The 25651-nt window shown below is 49.3% G+C and overlaps 1 protein-coding gene across 2 annotated transcripts in view; it reads left to right on the top strand.

The window, feature by feature from the left end:
- The window catches only part of EIF4B (eukaryotic translation initiation factor 4B), a 296204-nt gene that overhangs the window by 37548 nt on the left and 233005 nt on the right, over nucleotides 1-25651 (top strand). The window contains exons 1-3 of one of the 2 annotated variants that reach the window (XM_030198198.1): nucleotides 2451-2455; nucleotides 5347-5352; nucleotides 11191-11396. In XM_030198198.1, the coding sequence (XP_030054058.1) occupies nucleotides 11220-11396 (177 nt within the window). In that variant the 5' untranslated portion in view covers nucleotides 2451-2455; nucleotides 5347-5352; nucleotides 11191-11219. Of the gene's footprint in view, nucleotides 1-2450; nucleotides 2456-5346; nucleotides 5353-11190; nucleotides 11397-25651 lie in introns of those variants that run through there. The other variant, XM_030198197.1, reaches the window with a different exon arrangement.

Here is a 25651-nt window from a genome sequence, read left to right as displayed (position 1 = left end):
GCCTCATCAGGCACAGGGACAGTCCCAGCGCGCTCGTTTCCGCCAACAGCGTGCGCCTAAGCAGCCCCCTGCGCCTCCACAGCAAAAGCCGGGGACGGGCTTTTGACTGGATCCATTGGAACATAGCCGCCATCAAAGTGTCCGTACCGGACGATCTGCCAGTCGGGGGGAGGTTAAAATTTTTTCACCAAAGGTGGCCTCTTATAACCTCCGACCAGTGGGTTCTCCAAATAGTGCGGTGCGGATACGCCCTAAATTTGGCCTCCCTTCCACCAAATTGTCCTCCGGGAGCTCAATCCTTCAGCTCCCATCACAAGCAGGTACTTGCAGAGGAACTCTCCGCCCTTCTCAGCGCCAATGCGGTCGAGCCCGTACCACCCGGGCAGGAAGGGCAGGGATTCTCTTCCAGGTACTTCCTTGTGGAAAAGAAAACAGGGGGGATGCGCCCCATCCTAGACCTGAGAGGCCTGAACAAATTCCTGGTCAAAGAAAAGTTCAGGATGCTTTCCTTGGGCACCCTTCTGCCAATGATACAGAAAAACGATTGGCTATGTTCCCTGGATTTAAAGGACGCATACACTCACATCCCGATACTGCCAGCTCACAGACAGTATCTCAGATTCCGCCTGGGCACACGGCACTTTCAGTATTGTGTGCTGCCCTTTGGGCTCTCCTATGCCCCACGGGTGTTCACGAAGTGCCTCGTGGTGGTCGCGGCGTATCTACGCAAGCTGGGAGTGCACGTGTTCCCATATCTCGACGATTGGCTGGTCAAGAACACCTCGGAGGCAGGAGCCCTCCGGTCCATGCAGTGCACTATTCACCTTCTGGAGCTGCTGGGGTTTGTGATAAATTACCCAAAGTCCCATCTCCAGCCAGCCCAATCTCTGGAATTCATAGGAGCTCTGCTGAATACCCAGACGGCTCAGGCCTTCCTTCCCGAAGCGAGGGCCAACAACCTCCTGTCCCTGGCTTCCCAGACCAGAGCGTCTCAGCAGATCACAGCTCGGCAGATGTTGAGACTCCTGGGTCATATGGCCTCTACAGTTCATGTGACTCCCATGGCTCGTCTTCACATGAGATCCGCTCAATGGACCCTAGCTTCCCAGTGGTTTCAAGCCACCGGGAATCTAGAAGATGTCATCCACCTCTCCACCAGTTGCCGCACTTCACTGCACTGGTGGACCATTCGGACCAATTTGACCTTGGGACGCCCATTCCAAATTCCACAGCCCACGAAAGTGCTAACGACGGATGCATCTCGCCTGGGATGGGGAGCTCATGTCGATGGGCTCCACACCCAGGGACTGTGGTCCCTCCAGGAAAAAGATCTTCAGATCAACCTCCTGGAGCTCCGAGCGGTCTGGAACGCACTGAAGGCTTTCAGAGAGCGGCTGTCCTGTCAAATTATCCAAATTCGGATAGACAATCAGGTTGCAATGTATTACATCAACAAGCAGGGGGGCATCGGATCTCGCCCCCTCTGTCAGGAAGCCATCAGGATGTGGCGTTGGGCTTGCCAGTTTGGCATGCTTCTCCAAGCCACATACCTGGCAGGCGTAAACAGTCTGGCCAACAGACTGAGCAGAGTCATGCAGCCGCACGAGTGGTCGCTCCATTCCAGAGTGGTACGCAAGATCTTCCGAGAGTGGGGCACCCCCTCGGTGGACCTTTTCGCCTCTCAGACCAACCACAAGCTGCCTCTGTTCTGTTCCAGGCTACAGGCACATGGCAGACTAGCGTCGGATGCCTTTCTCCTCCATTGGGGGACCGGCCTCCTGTATGCTTATCCTCCCATACCTTTGGTGGGGAAGACCTTACTGAAGCTCAAGCAAGACCATGGCACCATGATTCTGATAGTGCCCTTTTGGCCCCGTCAGATCTGGTTCCCTCTACTTCTGGAGTTGTCCTCCGAAGAACCGTGGAGATTGGAGTGTTTTCCGACCCTCATTTCGCAGAACGACGGAGCGCTTCTGCACCTCAACTTTCAGTCTCTGGCTCTCACGGCCTGGATGTTGAGGGCGTAGACTTCGCTTCGTTGGGTTTGTCTGAGGGTGTCTCCCGTGTCTTGCTTGCCTCTAGGAAGGATTCCAGTAAAAAGAGTTACTTTTTCAAGTGGAGGAGGTTTGTTGTGTGGTGTGAGAGCAAGGCCCTAGAACCTCGTTCTTGTCCTGCACAGAACCTGCTTGAATACCTTCTGCACATAGAGTCTGGCCTCAAGACCAACTCAGTAAGGAATCACCTTAGTGCGATTAGTGCTTACCATTATCGTGTGGAGGGTAAAGCCATCTCTGGAGAGCCTTTAGTCGTTCGATTCATGAGAGGCTTGCTTTTGTCAAAGCCCCCTGTCAAGCCTCCTGCAGTGTCATGGGATCTCAACGTCGTCCTCACCCAGCTGATGAAACCTCCTTTTGAGCCACTGAATTCCTGCCATCTGAAGTACTTGACCTGGAAGGTCATTTTCTTGGTGGCAGTTACTTCAGCTTCTAGAGTCAGTGAGCTTCAAGCCCTGGTAGCTCATGCTCCGTACACTAAATTTCATCATAACAGAGTAGTGCTCCGCACTCACCCTAAGTTCCTGCCGAAGGTGGTGTCGGAGTTCCATCTTAACCAGTCAGTTGTCTTGCCAACATTCTTTCCCAGACCGCATACCCGCCCTGCTGAACGTCAGTTGCACACATTGGACTGCAAGAGAGCATTGGCCTTCTATCTGGAGCGGACACAGCCCCATAGACAGTCCGCCCAATTGTTTATTTCTTTTGACCCCAATAGGAAAGGGGTCGCTGTCGGGAAACACACCATCTCCAATTGGCTAGCAGATTGCATTTCCTTCACTTATGCCCAGGCTGGGCTGACTCTTGAGGGTCATGTCACGGCTCATAGTGTTAGAGCCATGGCAGCGTCAGTGGCCCACTTGAAGTCAGCCACTATTGAAGAGATTTGCAAGGCTGCGACGTGGTCATCTGTCCACACATTCACATCACATTACTGCCTCCAGCAGGATACCCGACGTGACAGTCGGTTCGGGCAGTCGGTGCTGCAGAATCTGTTTGGGGTTTAAATCCAACTCCACCCTCCAGGACCCGAATTTATTCTGGTCAGGCTGCACTCTCAGTTAGTTGTTCTTCGTAGGTCAATTTCTGTTATGCCCTCGCCGTTGCGAGGTTCAATTGACCTGGGTTCTTGTTTTGAGTGAGCCTGGGAGCTAGGGATACCCCAATCGTGAGAACAAGCAGCCTGCTTGTCCTCGGAGAAAGCGAATGATACATACCTGTAGCAGGTGTTCTCCGAGGACAGCAGGCTGATTGTTCTCACCTACCCTCCCTCCTCCCCTTTGGAGTTGCGTTTTCATCATTTTTGCTTGTCATTCAACTGAGCGGGAACGGTCGCGCACGGGCGGGAAGACTGCGGTGCATGCGCGGTGGGCGTGCTCTGCGTGCGGGCCAGCCCGCAAAGTTTTGTTCCGGTTGGTGGGGGCTGCCGTGGACGTCAACCCAGTCGTGAGAACAATCAGTCTGCTGTCCTCGGAGAAACACCTGCTATAGGTATGTATCATTCGCTATCTGTATGGTGTTAAATACCATCTTGAGAGGATCTCGAAGGCATTTTCTTTCAATAACACAGAGTTCGACACTTTAACTTCCAAGATGATGGCCCTCCACTCATGGACTGTTAGCTCCTTCTGCAAATCACTTTCCCATCGTGTCATATACAAACATTTCTCAAAACTTCTACCCCTTATAAATTTATACAACATAGATATAACTCCCTTCATTTTCCACAAAGAGCCCCATAAATTCTCTAACTCTTCATAGTTCTCTGGGTCCTTTCGTAACCACCCTTGTGTGTAAATGTAACGTTGGGCCTGTAGGTAAAAGAATCTATCCTTATTCAAAACCCCATATTCTTCCTTAAGCTCTGTAAACAATCTCATTTTCCCATCTTCTAACAGGTCCCGAAACCTCGTCAAGCCCCTCTCAGCCCACCTCTTTGCCACCGGATTCCTCTGCCCCACCCTGAATGTGGGTTACCCCCGAATGTAAGCGTAAGTAGATGTAGTTCTAGCTTTCCAAAAGCATGCCCTGAAGGATACCCATAGTGTTAGTAGATGTCCTACAAACGGATTAGTAGAAAGCATGCTATAAGTGGGATATGTCGATGAGGCCCATATAACTGACTGCAAACTATATTGCTGCACCATCTCCTGATCCATGCGTGTTGCCACTGATAATTTCTCATGACCCCACATGGAGATAAGTTTCAGTTGTGCTGCCCAATAGTACCACTCAAGATTCTGGACCCCTCTCCCACCCAGTTCTGTCGACCGCCAAAGCAGCTTCCTACTTAGCCTCGGAGCTTTGCCCCCCCCCCCCCCCCCCACCCCCCAAATAAACTTCAAGATAGCTGCTTGTAACTTCCTCAACTCCACCCTAGGGACCGCTATAGGCAGTGTCTGGAACAAAAACAAAAGTCTGGGCAGAACATTCATCCTAATTGATGCTATCCGTTCCCACCAGGACAACCACTTTCCCTCCCAGCCACCCATGTCTTTACGTATTTGGTGAAACAACGGTATATAATTTAACTGATATAGCTGAGAGATCTGTATGAGTATTTTAACTCCTAAATATTTAATATTATCCCTGTGTAATCTAAAAGGAAAATTATGTGAAAGCTGTTCCATACTATGCTGTGCAATAGACACCCCAATCATTTCAGATTTATCATAGTTTATCTTAAAACCAGAAAGCCTACTGAACTCTTCCAACTCTGCCAACAATATAGGGAGATTTAATCCCGGGTTGTTTAGAAAAAATAACACATTATCGGCAAATAAAGCCAATTTGTGTTCAGTACCGCCAATCATAATTCCCTGAATGTCGACCGATTCCCGCACCCTCTTTGCCAATGGCTCAATCGAGAGTGCGAAAAGCAGTGGTGACAGCGGACACCCCTGTCTAGTACTCCGTTCAATCTGGAAGGCTGATGTGTACCCCCTATTTACTTTGATGGCAAACTAGACGAAACCCTTAAGTAATCCCACTATCCCCCAAAAAGATTGAGTCCCAGTATCGGATCCACGGGGACCCGGAGTTAATGAAGACCCAGTTGCCTCATGATCTGGCTCTCAAGAAAGTCAAGAGTACTAGGAATTACGCCTCGGCACCCCCGGGGCCAGAGTCTAGGACTCTGGACTCTTTGGGGAGGAAGGCCTACCATTCTGCTATGCTCGTGTCCAAGATTCAGTCGTACCAGCTCTACACGAGCATCCACTTGCAGAACAATGTGAGGCAGCTGATGGACTTGGTCGATAAGCTCCCGTCGGAGCAGGCCAAGCCTTTTCAGGAGGTGGTCAGGCAGCTGAAGGCGTGTGGAAAATTCCTGTCCAGGGGTGTTTACGAAACTTTTGATGTTGCGTTCAGGGCCGCTGCTCAAGGTATAGTGATGCGCAGACTCTCATGGCTGCATGCCTCTGACTTGGAGAATAGAGTACAGCAGCGGATTGTGGATGCTCCTCCCCGGGGGGGGGGGGGGGGGACATTTTTGGTGAGTGTGTCGAACAGGTGGTAGAACAGCTCCACCAGCGGGACACCGCATTCGACAAGCTCTCCCACCGGACGCCTTCAGCATCTACCTCTTCAGGTAGACGTTTTTATGGGGGAAGGAGGAATGTTCTCTATGCTTCTAATAGGCGTAGGTACAATCCACCTTCTTGCCAGCCTGCTCAGGCTAAGCCCCAGCCCACTCCTTCTCGTCAACAGCGTGCGCCTCCACAGGCCCCTGCAGCTCCCCAGCAAAAGCAAGGGACAGGCTTTTGACTGGCTCCAGGCGAGCATAGCCGATATAAAAGTGTCCGTGCCGGACGATCAGCAGATAGGAGGGAGGTTAAAGTTTTTTCACCAAAGGTGACCTCTTGTAACCTCTGACCGGTGGGTTCTCGAAATAGTCCGGCTAGGATACTCCCTCAATTTGATCTCCAAACCTCCAAATTGCCCACCGGGAGCTCAGTCCTTCATCTTCCAGCACAAGCAGGTACTTGCAGAGGAACTCTCCGCCCTTCTCAGCGCCAATGCGGTCGAGCCCGTGCCACCGGGGCAGGAAGGGCTGGTACTTCCAGGTACTTCCTTGTGGAAAAGAAAACAGGGGGGATGCGTCCCATCCTAGACCTAAGGGCCCTGAACAAATATCTGGTCCGAGAAAAGTTCATGATGCTTTCCCTGGGCACCCTTCTTCCCATGATTCAGAAAAACGATTGGCTATGCTCTCTGGACTTAAAGGATGCTTATACTCACATCCCGATACTACCAGCTCACAGACAGTATCTTCGATTCCGTCTGGGAACACAACATTTTCAGTACTGTGTGCTACCATTTGGTCTCGCCTCTGTGCCCAGGGTGTTGACAAAATGCGTGGCAGTAGTGGCTGCGTCTCTGCGCAGGCTGGGAGTGCATGAGTTCCCTTATCTCGATGATTCGCTGGTAAAGAATACCTCGGAGGCAGGAGCTCTACAGTCCATGCGGATGACTATTCAACTCCTGCAGCTACTAGGGTTTGTGATAAATTATCCAAAGTCCCATCTTCCAGTACAAAGACTCGAATTTATAGGAGCTCTGCTAGACTCTCAGACTGCTCATACCTACCTTCCCGAGACGAGAACAGGCAATCTTCTGTCCCTTGTTTCCTGGGTACGAGCATCTCAGCAGATCACAGCTCGACAGATGTTGAGATTGCTCGGCCACATGGCCTCCACAGTTCATGTGACTCCCATGGCCCGTCTTCACATGCGATCGGCTCAATGGACCCTAGCTTTCCAATGGTTTCAGGCTGCGGGAAATCTGGAGGATGTGATCCAACTGTCCACGAGTTTTCTCACCTCCCTGCATTGGTGGACAATTCGCTCCAATTTGACCCTGGGACGTCCCTTTCAAATTCCTCAGCCGCAAAAAGTGCTGGCGACGGATGCGTCTCTCCTGGGGTGGGGAGCTCATGTCGATGGGCTTCACACTCAAGGGAGTTGGTCCCTCCAGGAAACAGGTTTTCAGATCAATCTCCTGGAGTTGCGAGCGGTCTGGAACGCGCTAAAGTCTTTCAGAGATCGTCTGTCTCATCAAATTATTCAAATTCAGACAGACAATCAGGTTGCTGTGTACTACATCAACAAGCAGGGGAGCACCGGATCTCACCCCCTGTGTCAGGAAGCCGTCAGGATGTGGCTTTGGGCTCGCCAGCACAAGTTTCTCCAAGCCACGTATCTGGCAGGCGTAAACAACGGTTCGGCCGACAGGTTGAGCAGGGTAACGCAACCTCACGAGTGGTCTCTCAACACGAGAGTAGTAATCAAGATCTTCCAAGCGTGGGGAACCCCCTTGGTAGGTCTTTTTGCCACTCAGGTCAACCACAAGGTCCCTCAGTTCTGTTCCAGACTTCAGGCCCATGGTAGACTATCGTCGGATGCCTTTCTCCTTCATTGGGGGAAGGGTCTCCTGTGCGCGTATCCTCCCATACCCTTGGTAGGGAAGACTTTGCTGAAACTCAAGCAGGATCATGGAACCATGATTCTGATCGCTCCCTTCTGGCCGCGTCACATCTGGTTCCCTCTTCTTCTGGAGTTGTCCTCCGAAGAACCGTTGAGATTTGAGTGTTTTCCAACCCTCATCACTCAGAACGAGGGGGCGCTTCTGCATCCCAACCTCCAGTCCCTGGCTCTCACGGCCTGGATGTTGAGAGCGTAGACTTTGCCTACTTGGGTCTTTCTGAGGGTGTCTTCCAAGTCTTGCTTGCTTCCAAAAAAGATTCCTTGAAGAGGTGTTATTCTTTCAAGTGGAAGAGGTTTGCCGTCTGGTGTGACAGCAAGGCCCTAGATCCTCGTTCTTGTCTTATACAGACCCTGCTTGAATACCTTCTGCACTTGTGTGAGTCTGGTCTAAAGACCAACTCTGTAAGGGTTCACCTTAGCGCAATCAGTACTTTTCATTATCGTGTAGAGGGTAAGCCTATCTTGGGACAGCCTTTAGTTCGCTTCAGGAGAGGTTTGCTTTTGTCAAAGCCCCCTATCAAGCCTCCTACAGTGTCATAGGATCTCAACGTCGTTCTCACCCAGCTGATGAAACCTCCTTTTGAGCCATTTAACTCTTGCCATCTGAAGTACTTGACCTGGAAGGTCATTTTTTTGGTGGCAGTCACATCAGCTTGTAGAGTCAGTGAGCTTCAAGCCTTGGTAGCTCATGCTCCTTATACTAAATTTCATCATAACAGAGTAGTCCTCCGCACTCATCCTAAGTTCTTGCCGAGGGTGGTGTCGGAGTTCCATCTTAACCAGTCAGTTGTCTTGCCAACATTCTTTCCCCGTTCTCATACCCGCCTGCTGAACGTCAGTTGCATACATTGGACTGCAAGCGAGCATTGGCCTTCTATCTGGAGCAGACAAGCCCATTCAGACAGTCCGCCCAAATGTTGTGTTTTTTTTTATCCCAACAGAAGGGGAGTGTCTGTGGGGAAACACACCATCTCCAATTGGCTAGCAGATTGCATTTCCTTCACTTACACCCAGGCTGGGCTGACTCTTGAGGGTCATGTCACGGCTCATAGTGTTAGAGCCATGGCAGAGTCAGTGGCCCACTTGAAGTCAGCCACTATTGAAGAGATTTGCAAGGCTGCAACGTGGTCATCTGTCCACACATTCACATCTCATTACTGCCTACAGCAGGATACCCGACGCGACAGTAGGTTTGGGCAGTCGGTGCTGCAGAATCTGTTTGGGGTTTAGAATCCAACTCCACCCCCCTAGGCCCGGTTTTATTCTGTTCCAGGCTGCACTCTCAGTTAGTTGGTTTCATTTAGGTCAATCTCAGTTATGTCCTCGCCGTTGCGAGGCCCAGTTGACCAATGCTTGTTGTTTTGAGTGAGCCTGGGTGCTAGGGATACCCCAATCGTGAGAACAAGCAGCCTGCTTGTCCTCGGAGAAAGCGAAGTTACTTACCTGTAGCAGGTATTCTCCGAGGACAGCTAGGAGTGGCCTAGTGGTTAGGGTGGTGGACTTTGGTCCTGGGGAACTTAGGAACCGAGTTCGATTCCCACTTCAGGCTCAGGCAGCTCCTTGTGACTGAGAAGTCTCTTAAATGTGGGATACAAATGCAATAAATAAATAAAAAAACCCTCCATTGCCCCATGTAAGCCGCATTGAGCCTGCCATGAGTGGGGAAAGCATGGGGTACAAAATGTAACAAAAAAAAAAAAACCTGCCCTCCTCCCCTCTGGAGTTGTCTTCCCTTGTCTTTTGCTTTCTACTGGACTGAGGAGCACGCTCACGCTACTGGCAGGAAGACGGTCGTGCATGCGCGGTTCGCACATGTCCACGCGGGGGCTAGCAAACTTCGTTGCTAGGAAAATCTTCCGATCTGGGGCTGCCGTCGGACATGAGAACAATCAGCCAGCTGTCCTCGGATAATACCTGCTACAGGTAAGTTAACTTCGCAATTTCTCCTTTTATTCACAACCTTGAATTATTTTGTGCCATACAAATTAAATAGCACAGCAAAGTCCAGTCCTCGTTCATGTTGTGAAGAAACTGAACTCAAATGGGTTTTTAACACTTACACATCTTAATGCATTGGAGAACAGCCAACATACTAGTCCAGGGGTTCTCAGCACAGTCCTTTGGACACATCTAGCCAGTCAGGTTTTGGACATATTCACAATGAATATACATGACATAAATTGGCACGCATTGCCTCCATTCTATGCAAATCTGTCTTGCGCACACTCGTGAGTATCCTCAAAACCCGACTAGCTAGGTGTGTCCTGAGGACTGGGGTTGAGAACAACAACAAACATTCTGAAACAGAGGTTGGATTGCCACGGGTAACTGATGATCTTGATGATGGGACTGAATTAACAGGGCTAAGTATTAGGGTTGGAAGAGGAATTAAAGAAATACTGAGTGGTCTTTTTTTCAAATGTGCATGGTAAATAGGAATGTTCACCTGATGATGATCTACGTACTGTTCCTAGAAGTCAGAGCAAGCATGATGTCCAGCTGTACCCCCTGTGGTATGAAAAGCTCTTCTGCAGCAGCATCTTTGCATAGTTGTTGGTCCTTCGAAAGTAGGACTGCATGTTAATCACGGTTAATAAATTAATTTCACTGCAGTGTCTACTGTCTCTCTCCCCCTCTCATCCTTGATGCACATTCTGGCATCCCTACCTCCACTCCCATTCCCCCTACATTCCTTCTCTCTGAATCTTCTCCCCCCTTTGGTCCCCAGCAGTGGCAGTAATTCTCATATACTGCCTGTGGCCTGCTCTGGAGTTCGTCCTCTCACCTGCCACACTCTATCTGACTCCTGCTCTGCAGGAGTGGGGACAGATCAGGGAGAGAGAGAGAGAGAGAGAGTGCTGCAGAGTAGATTGAAAGCAGCATATGAGTATCAGAAGACTAGATTTAATGTAGAGTCGTAGAGAGAGGTGTTGTACTGCAGGTGGAGGAGGGGAATGGAGGGAGATATATGGGACTGTGCATGGGGAGGATGGGGAGGACAGATGATGGATTTGGGGGATGGAGGGAAATGAGAGAGATGCTGCATAATAGGAGGGAGGGAAGAGAGAGGGAAAGATGTTAGACAGAAGGAGAGAGATAATGAACCTGGAGGGGAGGGGGTAGACGAGATGTTGGACCTAGGAGGTAGTTAGAAGGAAGGTAGAAAAGAAAGGTGTTGGACCCTGGATGGGGTGAGGGAGAGATAATGGACCTGGAGGTGCATGGAAGAAAGGGAGAGATTCTGGACAGTGAGAAGGAGAGAGAGAATAGAAAGATGGTAGATTTGGAGGGGTAGAGGGGAGGGAAAGAGGTTATAAATGGAGAGAGAGATTGGAGGAGAGGAAGGGAAGAAAGAGAATGGACTTGGTAGGGAAGAGAGGTTAGATTCCCCCCCCCCCCCCCCCCCAGGGTGGGGTCAGGATGGAAGGAAAGGAAGAAAGAATTGGCAGGGAGGGGGAGATGCTTGACATTGTGTGAGAGGGAGGAAGGGAAGAGCTGTTGGGTGGGTGAGAGGAAGAAATTGACCCTTTAATCATGTCATTAAACACATGATTGGAATATTTAAGCAAAAAGCAGCTCTAATTGAAAGGTATCACATGCTACAAAGAGACCAATATATAGACTGAACATTTGGTTTACCTTTTCTCTTACAGTTTCCACCACATGGCATAGTAATGATGATATGTACCGGGCCCCTACGATAGATCGGTCGATTCTGCCCACTGCCCCACGAGCTGCTCGGGAACCCAACATTGACAGAAGTCGCCTTCCTAAATCACCACCCTTCACTGCCTTCCTGGGTAACTTACCTTATGATGTGACTGAAGAGTCCATTGAGAAGTTTTTCCGGGGGCTTAAAGTGAGTAAAACAAAGTGTTAACCAGGATGTAATCCTGTATGTGTTCTGAGATTTCCATATATAAGGAATTTATTTTCATCTATAAATTCCCAGACTTTTGGAGAGGTGAAAAGTTGTCTCTCAAATTGAGTTACTTCAATCATTCACTCAGTTAGGGGGTCTTTTACAAAGGCACAATATCATTTTTATCACATGCTAATCACTAGCATGCGTTAAATGCTAGAGATGGCCATAGACGTATATGGGCGTCTCTAGTGTTTTTAGCAAGAGCTAAAAACGCTATCGCGCCTTTATAAAAGGGGCCCTTAATGAGGGAAATTTGGCTGTTAAGGAAAGCGCCTGCAAATTTGGAATGACCTACAAGTGGATATTAGAGCATGTTCAAGCTATTTGTTGTTGCATAAGAAGCTAACTTGTTTTTTGGAGAAGCTAGTGGACAGGCTGTGAAAGCCAAATGACTTGTATGGATAAGACAAAAAAGCCAAAGTGTAACCCCTTTGCAAACACAAATAAAGAGTAAACAGAACAAAAATGGGACCAGCCAATGAAGTGCCAACCAAGGGATATTTATTAAAATTAACCAATGATATAGATACCTATGGATATAGTCCATAGGGACCAATAAAATCTATTAACAATTGATTTTAAGACTTGACGCAGTCCTGCGTTTCAGTACTCAGTGCGTCTGCCTCAGGAGTCTTAATTTTCAGAAGTGCTCCCTGTTCCACGCACAGGGCCCAAGAGAATTCCAGAGTCTCAATGCATGGATGAGGTAGTGGTGCAGAGAGGAGGAACCTATTCCAGAATGATGGGCTCCACCTTAACCAGGGTGGGACCAGGCTGCTGGCATCAGTATTTAAAAAGGAGACAGAGCAGCTTTTAAACTAGAAACCAGGGGAAGGCCTACAGTCATTCAAAAGCACATAGTTCTGAACAAGGTATCTTTCAAAGATATCACCAAAATAAGGAAGGTAGGGCATCCCGTTAGTGAGGTTGCAGTAGAGACCATATTTCAAATTACTTCTCAGACAAAGAAGAAAGACAGAGTCTTACAGTAGGAAAGATAGTATGGGCTATTTAATAAGTAAAGTTTGGTACATTGGGTGGGAGATGAAGATGGGATAGGGCTTTAGTTCTGTCACTAAGCTTGGGTTATAGATCATTCATGTTTTATATGTTTATAACTTTTGATTTGTATTTGATTCTCTACCAAAAAGCCTGAAATCTACGAATAATCATCTAGAATTCTGAAAAAAACTAAAAAGTCACCTGTTCAAGAAGGCATATCCCACAGTATCTGACATAAACACCGAATAATGAAATATGGCATTTTAATGAGGAAACGGACAGTTTCAACCCCGACGCATGATCACACCCTAATATTTTGTCTGAATCACCCCAACCTATTTACCACTACTTCTTTACTGTACTTGTCACTGTAATAGTACCCCTATACTGTATTTGTTCACACCGGAGTCTGTAACCACCTCTCCGGAACTATGTAAGCCACTTTGAGCCTACTAATAAGTGGGAAACGGTGGGCTATAAATGTAATAAATAAATTTAAACCAGGTGTCTTTAAATAAAAAGCAGACAGATTTTCAAGATTGCAAATTATCACTGTCACTTGCTGAGCAAGATATAAATAGGAACAGCAAACATAGTTTGAAATGTCTTATATGCAAACGCCAGAAGCCTAAAAAATAAAATGGAGAGTTAGAATATATCGCACTAAATGAAAAGTAGATTTAACAGGCATCTCTGAGACCTGGTGGAAGGAAGATAACCAGTGGGACACTGTCATACCAGGTTTCAAATTATATCGTAGTGATAGGGTGGATCGAATTGGAGGAAGGGTAACATTGTATGTTAAGGAGGGCCTTGAATCAAATAGACAAAAATTCTGCAGCACATTTTGGAATCCCTATGGATTGAAATACCATGTGTAAAGGGGAGAAGGATAGTGATAGCAGTGTACTGCTATCCATCTGGCCAGGATGAACAGACAGATATAGAAATGTTATCAGAAATTAGGGAGGCTAACAAACTGGGGAATATGTGATATTTTGATAACAATAGAACATATTACATGTGTGATATTCAGTTTTTAATTTTATGATGTGTCAAGCATGATCAGCAAAAATAGAATTGATTATGGTAATTACAATTGTCTAAGGGAAACACATGCACTCCCAGTCTGCCTAGAGACACTGCAACTACTGCAAGGCAGTTTATAAATATTCAGGGAGTGGACGTGTCCCAGTCTGCCTAGAGACACTGCAACTACTGCAAGGCAGTTTATAAATATTCAGGGAGTGGACGTGAGGCCAAAAGGCAGAATGTGATACTGGTAATGGTGTTTCTCTACTTGAAATCTTAGATACATTATTTGAAATGTATGAGGTCCCAAGGTGGCGGCAGAGGGCAGTCAGCCCCAGCCTCACTGGTGTATTAGGATAAAAATTCTGCAGTGCATTGTGATGTTTCATCCCTAACCGTATGGAGTACTGCGTCGGTGAACAAGGAGATGATTCTTTCCGCAATAAAAGAAGGTACAGCAGCATTGCAAGGTACTTTGGCTCAAATCGAGCAGATCTTAGGGGACTCAGAGGTACTATAGAATGAATAGAACAGCAGTTATTGGGGCAGATAGAACTTAATAACCTTAAGATGAGTTATCCGCTCAAGGGACAGTGATTCAGATGTTGCTAAACAAAATTGATGATCTGGAAAATAGATTTGAGAAGATCTAATACTAGAATTGTGGGCATCCCAGAAGGGATGGAGAAAACAACAACCCAAGACTTTTCTAGACCAGCTTTTCAAAGATCCGTTTATTGCTCCCTCTCCACCACCTAGAGTGCAGTTGTGCCCGATGTTGACAAAGATTTTGAATTATAAACATAAGGAACTTCTATTGCAACTGACAAGGGTGGGTCCCTAAAATATAAAAATTTAAATATATCCTTATTTCAAAACTACAGTGCTGAATTGGACTGAAAGGGGCAGCAGTTTGTGAGACCAAAATACGCTTGCATGACAATAGTATCAAAAGCACAACGCTGCAAGTAAATACATTTATTTTTCTCCGAGGACAAGCAGGCTGCTTGTTCTCACGACTGGGTGACGTCCGCGGCAGCCCCCACCAACCGGAAAAAGCTTCGCGGGCGGTCCGCACGCAGGACACGCCCACCGCGCATGCGCGGCCGTGTTCCTGCCCGTGAGCGACCGTTCCCGCCAGTCTTTTCTTTTCCGCGCCTGGAGTCGTGTGTCTGCCGCTCTCTCTTAGTCAGCCCCGGAAAACCGTCGCGTTGTTCGCGAATTCATTTATTTTTTGTTTCTGTTGCCGCGCGCTCCAGTTTTTCCTTTTTCATTAAAAAAAAAAAAAAAAAAAACGAGAGCACGCGCTCTATTTTCCCTCGTTTTCTAGCGGGGGCGTCGCGTTGCGGCCTTGTGGCCGCGCGGTCGATTATTTTTCGAGGTGTGATTTACCGCCACCATCGACGACTTTAACTTCGCCGACGCGATTTTTCCGTCGATGTCCTCGAAGGTCCCGAGTGGATTTAAGAAGTGTGGTCGGTGCGGCCGGCCTATCTCGCAGACCGACACCCACGCTTGGTGCCTCCAGTGCCTCGGGCCGGAGCACAATATCAAGTCGTGTTCTTTGTGTCTTGGTCTCCGGAAACGGACTCAAGTTGCGAGGCAAGTTCTTCGGGACCGTCTTTTTGGAACTTGCGCCGGCCCCTCGACGTCGACCTCGACGGCATCGGTATCGACGGCCGGTTCTTCGGCACCGGTATCGGTGTCCGCGAAATCGACACCGATGGCATCGACCCCAGGAGTACAGGTCCCGTTGGCCCGCCGGTCCTCCGGTGACGGTAGGGGTGAGAGGCCGCGTGGGCAATCGGCCCCGGTCACTCCCTCTGCTCATGGCCCTCGGGACCGAACCCTGTCTGACCCGGCCCCTCGAGACCGAGGGGGATCGACATCCTCCTCCTCTGTTCCACCGGGCGCCGATGACGGGCACCGCAAAAAACAGAAAAAGCACCGTCATCGGTCCCCATCGGTGCCCCCGGTGCCGGAGAGGAGTCGACGCCGAAGCGTCCACGTCGAGAGGAGAGGTCCCCCTCGGTAGTGGAGGTACCGACGCGTCAGGGTCCCAGCACTTCGGTGCAGTCTCCTGGACCCGAGCAGCTTCCGGCACCGACGCCTCTACCAGCCCCCCCGTCTTTCCCGACAGCGGGCCTGGACGAGTGCCTCCGAGCCATCCTTCCGGGGATCCTGGAAGGGCTGATGCGCCAGGCTGTGCCGGCGCTGGGGGTGCTTGCGCCCCCGGCGCCGTTGACTGTGGCGCCGGCGAGCTCTAGCCCGGTGCAGAGGCCTTCGACACCACCGCCGCTTGCAGCACTGGTGTCGACCGCCACGCAGGTGGAGTCGACGTCGATGGAGGGAGCTTCGTCCCCGCCGGCGCGGGAGTCCACCGCTCGACGACACCGAGGCCTCGGTGCCTCGACGTCGAGCCGGGCCCGGTTAAGGACTCAGCTACATGAGCTTATGTCCGATACCGAGGAAGAGGCCTCGTGGGGGGAAGAGGAGGACCCCAGATATTTCTCCTCAGAGGAGTCTGTGGGCCTTCCCTCTGACCCCACGCCTTCACCGGAGAGGAAGCTCTCACCTCCTGAGAGCCTCTCCTTTGTCTCCTTTGTTAGGGATATGTCTATATGCATTCCCTTCCCCGTGGTCTCTGTGGACGAGCCGAGGGCTGAGATGCTCGAGGTCCTCGACTATCCATCACCACCTAGAGAGTCCTCCACGGTGCCGTTGCACAATGTCCTCAAAGAGACACTGCTTTGGAACTGGATGAGACCATTATCTAATCCCACCATTCCCAAGAAAGCAGAGTCCCAGTACAGAATCCACTCGGACCCAGAGTTAATGCGGCCCCAATTGCCCCATGACTCGGCGGTCGTGGATTCTGCTCTCAAGAGGTCACGGAGTTCGAGGGCTACCGCCTCGGCGCCCCCGGGGCGGGAGTCTCGCACTCTGGACTCGTTTTGGAGGAAGGCCTACCAATCTTCCATGCTCGTGACCCGCATCCAATCTTACCAGCTCTACACGAACATACACATGCGGAACACTGTGAAGCAACTGGCGGACCTGGTTGATAAGCTCCCGCCGGAGCAGTCCAGGCCTTATCAGGAGGTGGTCAGGCAGCTGAAGGCGTGCAGAAAATTCCTGTCCAGGGGTATCTGACACCTGTGACGTGGCATCTCGTGCTGCGGCCCAAAGTATAGTGATGCGCAGGCTTTCATGGCTGCGTGCCTCTGACCTGGACAACCGCACCTAGCAGAGACTGGCTGACGTCCCTTGCCGGGGGGATAATATTTTTGGCGAGAAGGTCGAGCAGCTGGTGGACCAACTGCATCAGCGGGAAACCGCCCTCGACAAGCTCTCCCACCGGGCGCCTTCAGCATCCACTTCTGCAGGTGGACGTTTTTCCCGGGCCCGACAGGCTGCGCCCTATGCTTTTGCCAAGCGTAGGTACACCCAGCCGGCCCGAAGGCCTCGACAGGCACAGGGACAGCCCCAGCGCGCTCGTTCTCGTCAACAGCGTGCGCCTAAGCAGCCCCCTGCGCCTCCACAGCAAAAGCCGGGGACGGGCTTTTGACTGGATCCACGGGAACATAGCCGCCCTCAAAGTGTCCGTGCCGGACGATCTACCGGTCGGAGGGAGGTTAAAATTTTTTCACCAAAGGTGGCCTCTCATAATCTCCGACCAGTGGGTTCTCCAAATAGTGCGGTGCGGATACGCCCTAAATTTGGCCTCCCTTCCACCAAATTGTCCTCCGGGAGCTCAATCCTTCAGCTCCCATCACAAGCAGGTACTTGCAGAGGAACTCTCCGCCCTTCTCAGCGCCAATGCGGTCGAGCCCGTACCACCCGGGCAGGAAGGGCAGGGATTCTATTCCAGGTACTTCCTTGTGGAAAAGAAAACAGGAGGGATGCGTCCCATCCTAGACCTGAGAGGCCTGAACAAATTCCTGGTCAAAGAAAAGTTCAGGATGCTTTCCTTGGGCACCCTTCTGCCAATGATTCAGAAAAACGATTGGCTATGTTCCCTGGATTTAAAGGACGCATACACTCGCATCCCGATACTGCCAGCTCACAGGCAGTATCTCAGATTCCGCCTGGGCGCACGGCACTTTCAGTATTGTGTGCTGCCCTTTGGGCTCGCCTCTGCCCCACGGGTGTTTACAAAGTGCCTCGTGGTGGTCGCGGCGTATCTACTCAAGCTGGGAGTGCACGTGTTCCCATATCTCGACGATTGGCTGGTCAAGAACACCTCGGAGGCAGGAGCCCTCCGGTCCATGCAGTGCACTATTCAACTCCTGGAGCTGCTGGGGTTTGTGATAAATTACCCAAAGTCCCATCTCCAGCCAACCCAGTCTCTGGAATTCATAGGAGCTCTGCTGAATACCCAGACGGCTCAGGCCTTCTTTCCCGAAGCGAGGGCTACCAACCTCTTGTCCCTGGCTTCGCAGACCAGAGCGTCTCAGCAGGTCACAGCTCGGCAGATGTTGAGACTTCTGGGTCATATGGCCTCCACAGTCCATGTGACTCCCATGGCTCGTCTTCACATGAGATCTGCTCAATGGACCCTAGCTTCCCAGTGGTTTCAAGCCACCGGGAATCTAGAAGATGTCATCCGCCTCTCCACCAGTTGCCGCACTTCACTGCTCTGGTGGACCATTCGTGCCAATTTGACCCTGGGACGTCCATTCCAAATTCCACAGCCCACGAAAGTGCTGACGACGGATGCATCTCGCCTGGGGTGGGGAGCTCATGTCGATGGACTCCACACCCAGGGTCTGTGGTCCCTCCAGGAAAAGGATCTGCAGATCAACCTCCTGGAGCTCCGAGCGATCTGGAACGCACTGAAGGCTTTCAGAGATCGGCTGTCCTGCCAAATTATCCAAATTCGGACAGACAATCAGGTTGCAATGTATTACGTCAACAAGCAGGGGGGCACCGGATCTCGCCCCCTGTGCCAGGAAGCCGTCGGGATGTGGAGTTGGGCTTGCCAGTTCGGCATGCTCCTCCAAGCCACATACCTGGCAGGCGTAAACAACAGTCTGGCCGACAGACTAAGCAGAGTCATGCAACTGCACGAGTGGTCGCTCCATTCCAGAGTGGTACGCAAGATCTTCCGAGAGTGGGGCACCCCCTCGGTGGACCTTTTCACCTCTCAGACCAACCACAAGCTGCCTCTGTTCTGTTCCAGACTTCAGACACACGGCAGACTAGCGTCGGACGCCTTTCTCCTTTATTGGGGGACCGGCCTCCTGTATGCTTATCCTCCCATACCTTTGGTGGGGAAGACCTTACTGAAGCTCAAGCAAGACCGCGGCACCATGATTCTGATAGCGCCCTTTTGGCCCCGTCAGATCTGGTTCCCTCTTCTTCTGGAGTTGTCCTCAGAAGAACCGTGGAGATTGGAGTGTTTTCCGACTCTCATTTCGCAGAACGACGGAGCGTTGCTGCACCCCAACCTTCAGTCCCTGGCTCTCACGGCCTGGATGTTGATGGCTCTCACGGCTGGATGTTGAGGGCGTAGACTTCACTGCGTTGGGTCTGTCTGAGGGTGTCTCCCGTGTCTTGCTTGCCTCTAGGAAGGATTCCACTAAAAAGAGTTACTTTTTCAAGTGGAGGAGGTTTGTCGTTTGGTGTGAGAGCAAGGCCCTAGAACCTCGTTCTTGCCCTGCACAGAACCTGCTTGAATACCTTCTGCACTTATCAGAGTCTGGCCTCAAGACCAACTCCGTAAGGAATCACCTTAGTGCGATTAGTGCTTACCATTATCGTGTGGAAGGTAAAGCCATCTCTGGAGAGCCTTTAGTCGTTCGATTCATGAGAGGCTTGCTTTTGTCAAAGCCCCCTATCAAGCCTCCTGCAGTGTCATGGGATCTCAACGTCGTCCTCACCCAGCTGATGAAACCTCCTTTTGAGCCACTGAATACCTGCCATTTGAAGTACTTGACCTGGAAGGTCATTTTCTTGGTGGCAGTTACTTCAGCTCGTAGGGTCAGTGAGCTTCAAGCCCTGGTAGCTCATGCTCCGTATACCAAATTTCATCACAACAGAGTAGTGCTCTGCACCCACCCAAAGTTCCTGCCGAAGGTGGTGTCGGAGTTCCATCTTAACCAGTCAATTGTCTTGCCAACATTCTTCCCCAGGCCGCATACCCGCCCTGCTGAACGTCAGTTGCACACATTGGACTGCAAGAGAGCATTGGCCTTCTACTTGGAGCGGACACAGCCCCACAGACAGTCCGCCCAATTTTGTTTCTTTCGACCCTAACAGGCTAGGGGTCGCTGTCGGGAAACGCACCATCTCCAATTGGCTAGCAGATTGCATTTCCTTCACTTATGCCCAGGCTGGGCTGGCTCTTGAGGGTCATGTCACGGCTCATAGTGTTAGAGCCATGGCAGCGTCAGTGGCCCACTTGAAGTCAGCCACTATTGAAGAGATTTGCAAGGCTGCGACGTGGTCATCTGTCCACACATTCACATCACATTACTGCCTCCAGCAGGATACCCGACGCGACAGTCGGTTCGGGCAGTCGGTGCTGCAGAATCTGTTTAGGGTGTAAATCCAACTCCACCCTCCAGGACCCGAATTTATTCTGGTCAGGCTGCACTCTCAGTTAGTTGTTCTTCGTAGGTCAATTTTCTGTTGTATCCTCGCCGTTGCGAGGTTCCATTGACCTGGGTTCTTGTTTTGAGTGAGCCTGAGAGCTAGGGATACCCCAGTCGTGAGAACAAGCAGCCTGCTTGTCCTCGGAGAAAGTGAATGATACATACCTGTAGCAGGTGTTCTCCGAGGACAGCAGGCTGATTGTTCTCACCTACCCTCCCTCCTCCCCTTTGGAGTTGCGTTTTCATCTTTTCTTCCCCTTTGGAGTTGCGTTTTCATCTTTTTGCTTGTCATTCAACTGGCGGGAACGGTCGCGCACGGGCGGGAAGACGGCCGCGCATGCGCGGTGGGCGTGCCCTGCGTGCGGACCGCCCGCGAAGCTTTTTCCGGTTGGTGGGGCCTGCTGCGGACGTCACCCAGTCGTGAGAACAATCAGCCTGCTGTCCTCGGAGAACACCTGCTACAGGTATGTATCATTCACTAACTCCAATGAATATTTTCTAAAACAGGAGGAAGAGGCTTCAGACACTGTTACCAGTGTAATATGTGCGCAGAAGTGATTTATGGACATTGAAAGTCACTGAGTTCATTTTCTTTGTTGCAGGAAGTGGTAAAATGTGATTGTGAATGCAGTTTTTCTTCATGAAGAATATTTTGAGGAATACTCTGTTAAGCATATTTAAATACAATCTTTGTGTCAGAGTGGTCTCCAATATTGATAATTATTCTTCAAGTTATATAAAAGCATAATATTTAAAGTGGACTGCAAATATGACGAAAGGACTATACTAAAATAAAATTAAAGAGGTTTTTTTGTTTTAACTTTTGACGATGCTCCTCAGTTAAATTGTGCACATATTATACTGGTAATTGAGCATCTGATGTCTTCCTCCTCTAGAGTTAAATACATTTACTCGCAGCTTTGCGTTTTGATTATCATATTGGCAAGTATTACGCCTATTGGTTCATAGTATTTAACTTTTATGATGATAGTAGTATACAGTTTGTGATGTTGTACCCAGCAAAATTTAAAATTTGGTTGGGAGAACAGATAATATTTGCAGATGAGAAGGACACAGAAAACTTTTTAAGGGAGCACTTCCTGGATGACTACTGTTTTTCAAATTTCCCCATGGGAGAGGGGACAGAATAACGCTGGAAGACTGCACCAAGTCGCAGGCAAGGAAAGGTGCAGGAGTGGCGCATAGTATTACATCTGAGTAGAATACGTTGGACATTTGTATTTTGCAGAAAATGGAAGTACTATGAGTTGGGATACTTGGGTTTTCATGAGCTTGGTTTCGGACATGGAGCATTTGTACTTGAAAAGACTCTTTGGTCTATGGTCTTCAGATAGGAGCATCCTTTGTGCTTTACTGGATTACAGTGAAAGTAACTGGTCATCTTGGTGACCAGATGGACATAAGTGGACCACCTTTTTCTTTTAGCTGAGACAGCAGAAGTAGGGAAGGCTGAATTTGAGCCTATCATTTGCTGTACCTGGAAACAGTAGAGCACACCCTAAGCATCTGGTTTAGATACAAGTTATGCAAGGTTTGCAGTGTTGGATTTATTATATTTTGATTGCTTTGACTTGTTGCTGGATGTGTGAACATGGTGCTGTACAAAGAGAGGGGGAGGGGATGCAATGAGGTTTACCATTCAATATAGGGTCTTTGGAATCCAAGATTCTGCCATCAAAATAAAGTGATACTACAGTTGGGTCTCTGGTTAGACAGCAACTTATCACTTATAATGTACAGGGACTGCATACACATTAAGAGAAGAAAAATGTTGATTGAAATAGATTGGGTTTATATTTTTATTTAACAAGACTCATCTAAGGGGAAATGAAGCAAAATGCTTGTGGGCAAAGTGGGTTGGGGAGGTGTACATGTCTGGAGGCTTCTCAAATAATGTAGGTGTAGCCATAAAGTCAGTGATTGGCAAAGCCACAAGGATATGGAAAGATGTGGGAGAGGGGCAGCTGTTGAAATACAACCGGGGAACAGAGGTTTGCCTAGTGTGTGTTTATGCCCCTAATAAGGATCAACTTCTCTTTTTGTCAAAAACTGTAAAGTTTTTGTGGGGCTTGACTTCTCTTCCAATAGTGATGGGGGGGCAGATATGAATTGTGTAACCATGTCAAGTAGTCTGGTGGTCCCTGCGCGACCATCACGGATTTCAATGAAATTTTCTGTGAATATTCAAACATGTCCCCAATGAACATTGGTAAAGTTTTACGTTCGCCGATGCAATACTTGCTGAGGTATAGTAATCTGTTTGACCCCATACTGCAGCCTTCTATGGTATGACTCCGAGATTTTGGCAACTTTGAGACACACTATCTCCGGCAATATTTTGTTGAGAGAAACAAAACTTGGCCATCTTGTACAACGTTTTTACGCTCTATTAAACAAAATAATAAAAAAAATCTTCATGAGCGATTTCCATGAAGAAAACTTGGAGCAAACTTGGTCTGAAACATTTGCAGCACGAAAAAATTGTAAAGTTTGGCTTTTTATATCTCTGGAATTAAAGGTGTGATAAACGTGAAACTTTGCACACAACAACTTAACACAAGGTTTTCGAATATAAAATTTCATTCTCCTAATATTTTCCATTAGTTCACAAATTGAGTGTAAAATTGATGATTTTTGCAAAAACACCAAAAATAGGGCATTTTTAGCCCACTTAAAAAAAAAAAAAAAAAAGACCTTCTGGAAACTCTTTTTAATCATTTTCATTAGAAAGAGCATGTTTAAACCCCTTAAAAAAGTAGGGTTGGTTTTTCATCTCCAAATTGCCCACCAGGAGCTCATTCTTACAGCTCCCAGCGCAGGCAGGTACTTGCAGAGGAACTCTCCGCCCTTCTAAAGGCTAATGCAGTCAAACCCGTTCCACCAGGGGAAGAAGGGCTGGGATTCTTTTCCAGGTACTTTCTTGTGCAAAAGAAAACGGGGGGGGGGGGGGGGGGGGGATGCGTCTCATCCTAGACCTAAGGGCCCTGAACAAATTTCTAGTCCGAGAGAAGTTCAGGATGGTTTCCCTGTGCACCCTTCTTCCCATGATTCAGGAAAACGATTGGCTATGCTTTCTGGACTTAAAGGATGCTTACACCCATATCTCGATACTCCCAGCTCACAGGAAGTATCTTCGGTTTCGGCTAGGAACACAGCACTTTCAGTACTGTGTGCTGCCCTTTGGTCTGGCGTCTGCACCCAGGGTGTTCACAAAGTGCCTAGCTGTAGTTGCAGCGTCACTACACAGACTGGGAGTGCATGTTTTCCCTTATCTCGACGATTGGCTGGTGTAGAGCACATCGGAAGCGGGTGCTCTACAGTCCATGCGAATGACTGTTCAGGTGCTAGAACTACTGGGGTTCATCATAAATTATCCCAAGTCTCATCTCATCCAAGTCCAAAAATTGGAGTTCATTGGAGCACTGCTGAACACAGACAGCTCGAGCTTTTCTCCCCGAGACAAGGGCAGACAATCTTCTGTCCCTAGTGTATATGGTTCGAGCATCTCAACAGGTCACGGCTCGGCAGATGTTGAGACTTCTGGGGCTCATGACCTCCACGGTTCATGTGACTCCCATGGCACGTCTCCACTTGAGATCAGCTTAATGAAGTCTAGCTTCCCAGTGGTATCAAGCTGCGGGAAGTCTGAAAGATGTGATCCATCTGTCCACCGACTTTCGAAGTTGCTTGCAGTGGTGGACGATTCAATCAAATTTGACTTTGGGGTGTCCATTCCAAATCCCTCAGCCGCAAAAAGTGCTGACGATGGATGCATCCCTCCTGGGGTGGAGCGCTCATGTAGATGGACTTCACACAAAAAGAGTTTGGTCCTCTCAGGAAAAAGGTCTTCAGATCAACCTCCTGGAATTACGAGTGATCTGGAACGCTCTAAAGGCTTTCAGAGACCGGCTGTCAAACCAAATCATATTGATTCAGACAGACAATCAGGTTGCTATGCATTACACCAACAATCAGGGGGGGGCACCGGATCTCACCCTCTGTGTCAAGAAGCCGTCCAGATACGGCTTTGGGCTTGTCATCATGGCATGTTTCTCCAAGCCACTTATCTGGCAGGCATAAACAGTCTGGCCGACAGGTTGAGCAGGATAATGCAACCTCAGAGTGGTCACTGAAAATGGGTGTAGTCCGCAAGATCTTCCGATCGTGGGGCATCCCCTCGGTAGATCTTTTTGCTACTCAGATCAATCACAAGGTCCCTCAGTTCTGTTCCAGGCTTCAGGCCCACGACAGACTAGCGTCAGATGCCTTTCTCCTACATTGGGGAACAGTCCTTCTGTATGTGTATCCTGCCCATACCTCTAGTAGGGAAGATTTTGCTGAAACTCAGGCAAGACCGCGGAACCATGATCCTGATTGCACCCTTCTGGCCACGTCAGATTTGGTTCCCTCTTCTGGAGTTGTCCACCGAGGAACCGTGGAGATTGGAATGTTTTCCAACCCTCATCACTCAGAACAAGAGGTCGCTTCTACATCCCAACCTCAAGTCCCTGGCTGTCACGGCCTAGATGTTGAGGGCTTAGAATTCGCCTCCTTGGGTCTTTCAGAGGGTGTGTCTCGAGTCTTGCTTCCAGGAATGATTCCACCAAGAGGTGTTACTCTTTCAAATGGAGGAGGTTTGCTGTCTGATGTGACAGCAAGGCCCTAGATCCTCTTTCCTGTCCTACACAGATCCTGCTTGAATACATTCTACACTTGTCAGTCTGGTCTCAAGACCAACTCCGTAAGAGTTCACCTTAGTGCGATTAGTGCTTATCATCGCCGTGTAGAGGGCAAGCCTATCTCTGGACAGCCTTTAGTAATTTGTTTCATGAGAGGTTTGCTTTTGTCAAAGCCCCCAGTCAAATCTCCACCAGTGTCATGGGATCTCAACATCATTCTCACCCAGCTGATGGAAGCTACTTTTGAGCCACTGAATTCCTGACATCTGAAGTACTTGCCCTGGAAGGTCGTTTTCTTGGTGGCTGTTACTTCAGCTCGTAGAGTCAGTGAGCTTCAGGCCTTGGTAGTGCATGCATCTTATATGAAATTTCATCACAACAGAGTAGTCCTCCGCATGCACCCTAAGTTCTTGCCAAAGGTGGTGTCGGAGTTCCATTTGAACTCGTCAATTGTCTTGCCAACATTCTTTTCCCGTCCTCATACCTGCCCTGGCGAAGGCAGATTACATACCTTGGACTGCAAGAGAGCATTGGTCTTTTACATGGAGTGAACAAAACCCTTCAGACAGTCCGCCCAGTTGTTTTTCTTTCGACCCCAACAGGAGGGGAGTCGCCATCGGAAAACGGACAATTTCTAATTGGCTAGCAGAGTGCATTTCCTTCACTTATGCCCAAGCTGGGTTGACTGTACAGGGTCATGTCACGGCTCATAATGTCAGAGCCATGGCTGTGTCAGTGGCCCACTTAAATTTGGCCTCCATTGAAGAGATTTGTAAGGCTGCAACGTGGTCATCAGTCCACACACTCACATCTCATTATTGCGTTCAGCAAGATACCCGACACAACAGTCAGATTCAGC

The sequence above is a fragment of the Microcaecilia unicolor genome, chromosome 3, assembly GCF_901765095.1.
Source record: "Microcaecilia unicolor chromosome 3, aMicUni1.1, whole genome shotgun sequence".
Taxonomy (NCBI): domain Eukaryota; kingdom Metazoa; phylum Chordata; class Amphibia; order Gymnophiona; family Siphonopidae; genus Microcaecilia; species Microcaecilia unicolor.
This window is presented reverse-complemented; position numbering and strand designations above follow the sequence as displayed.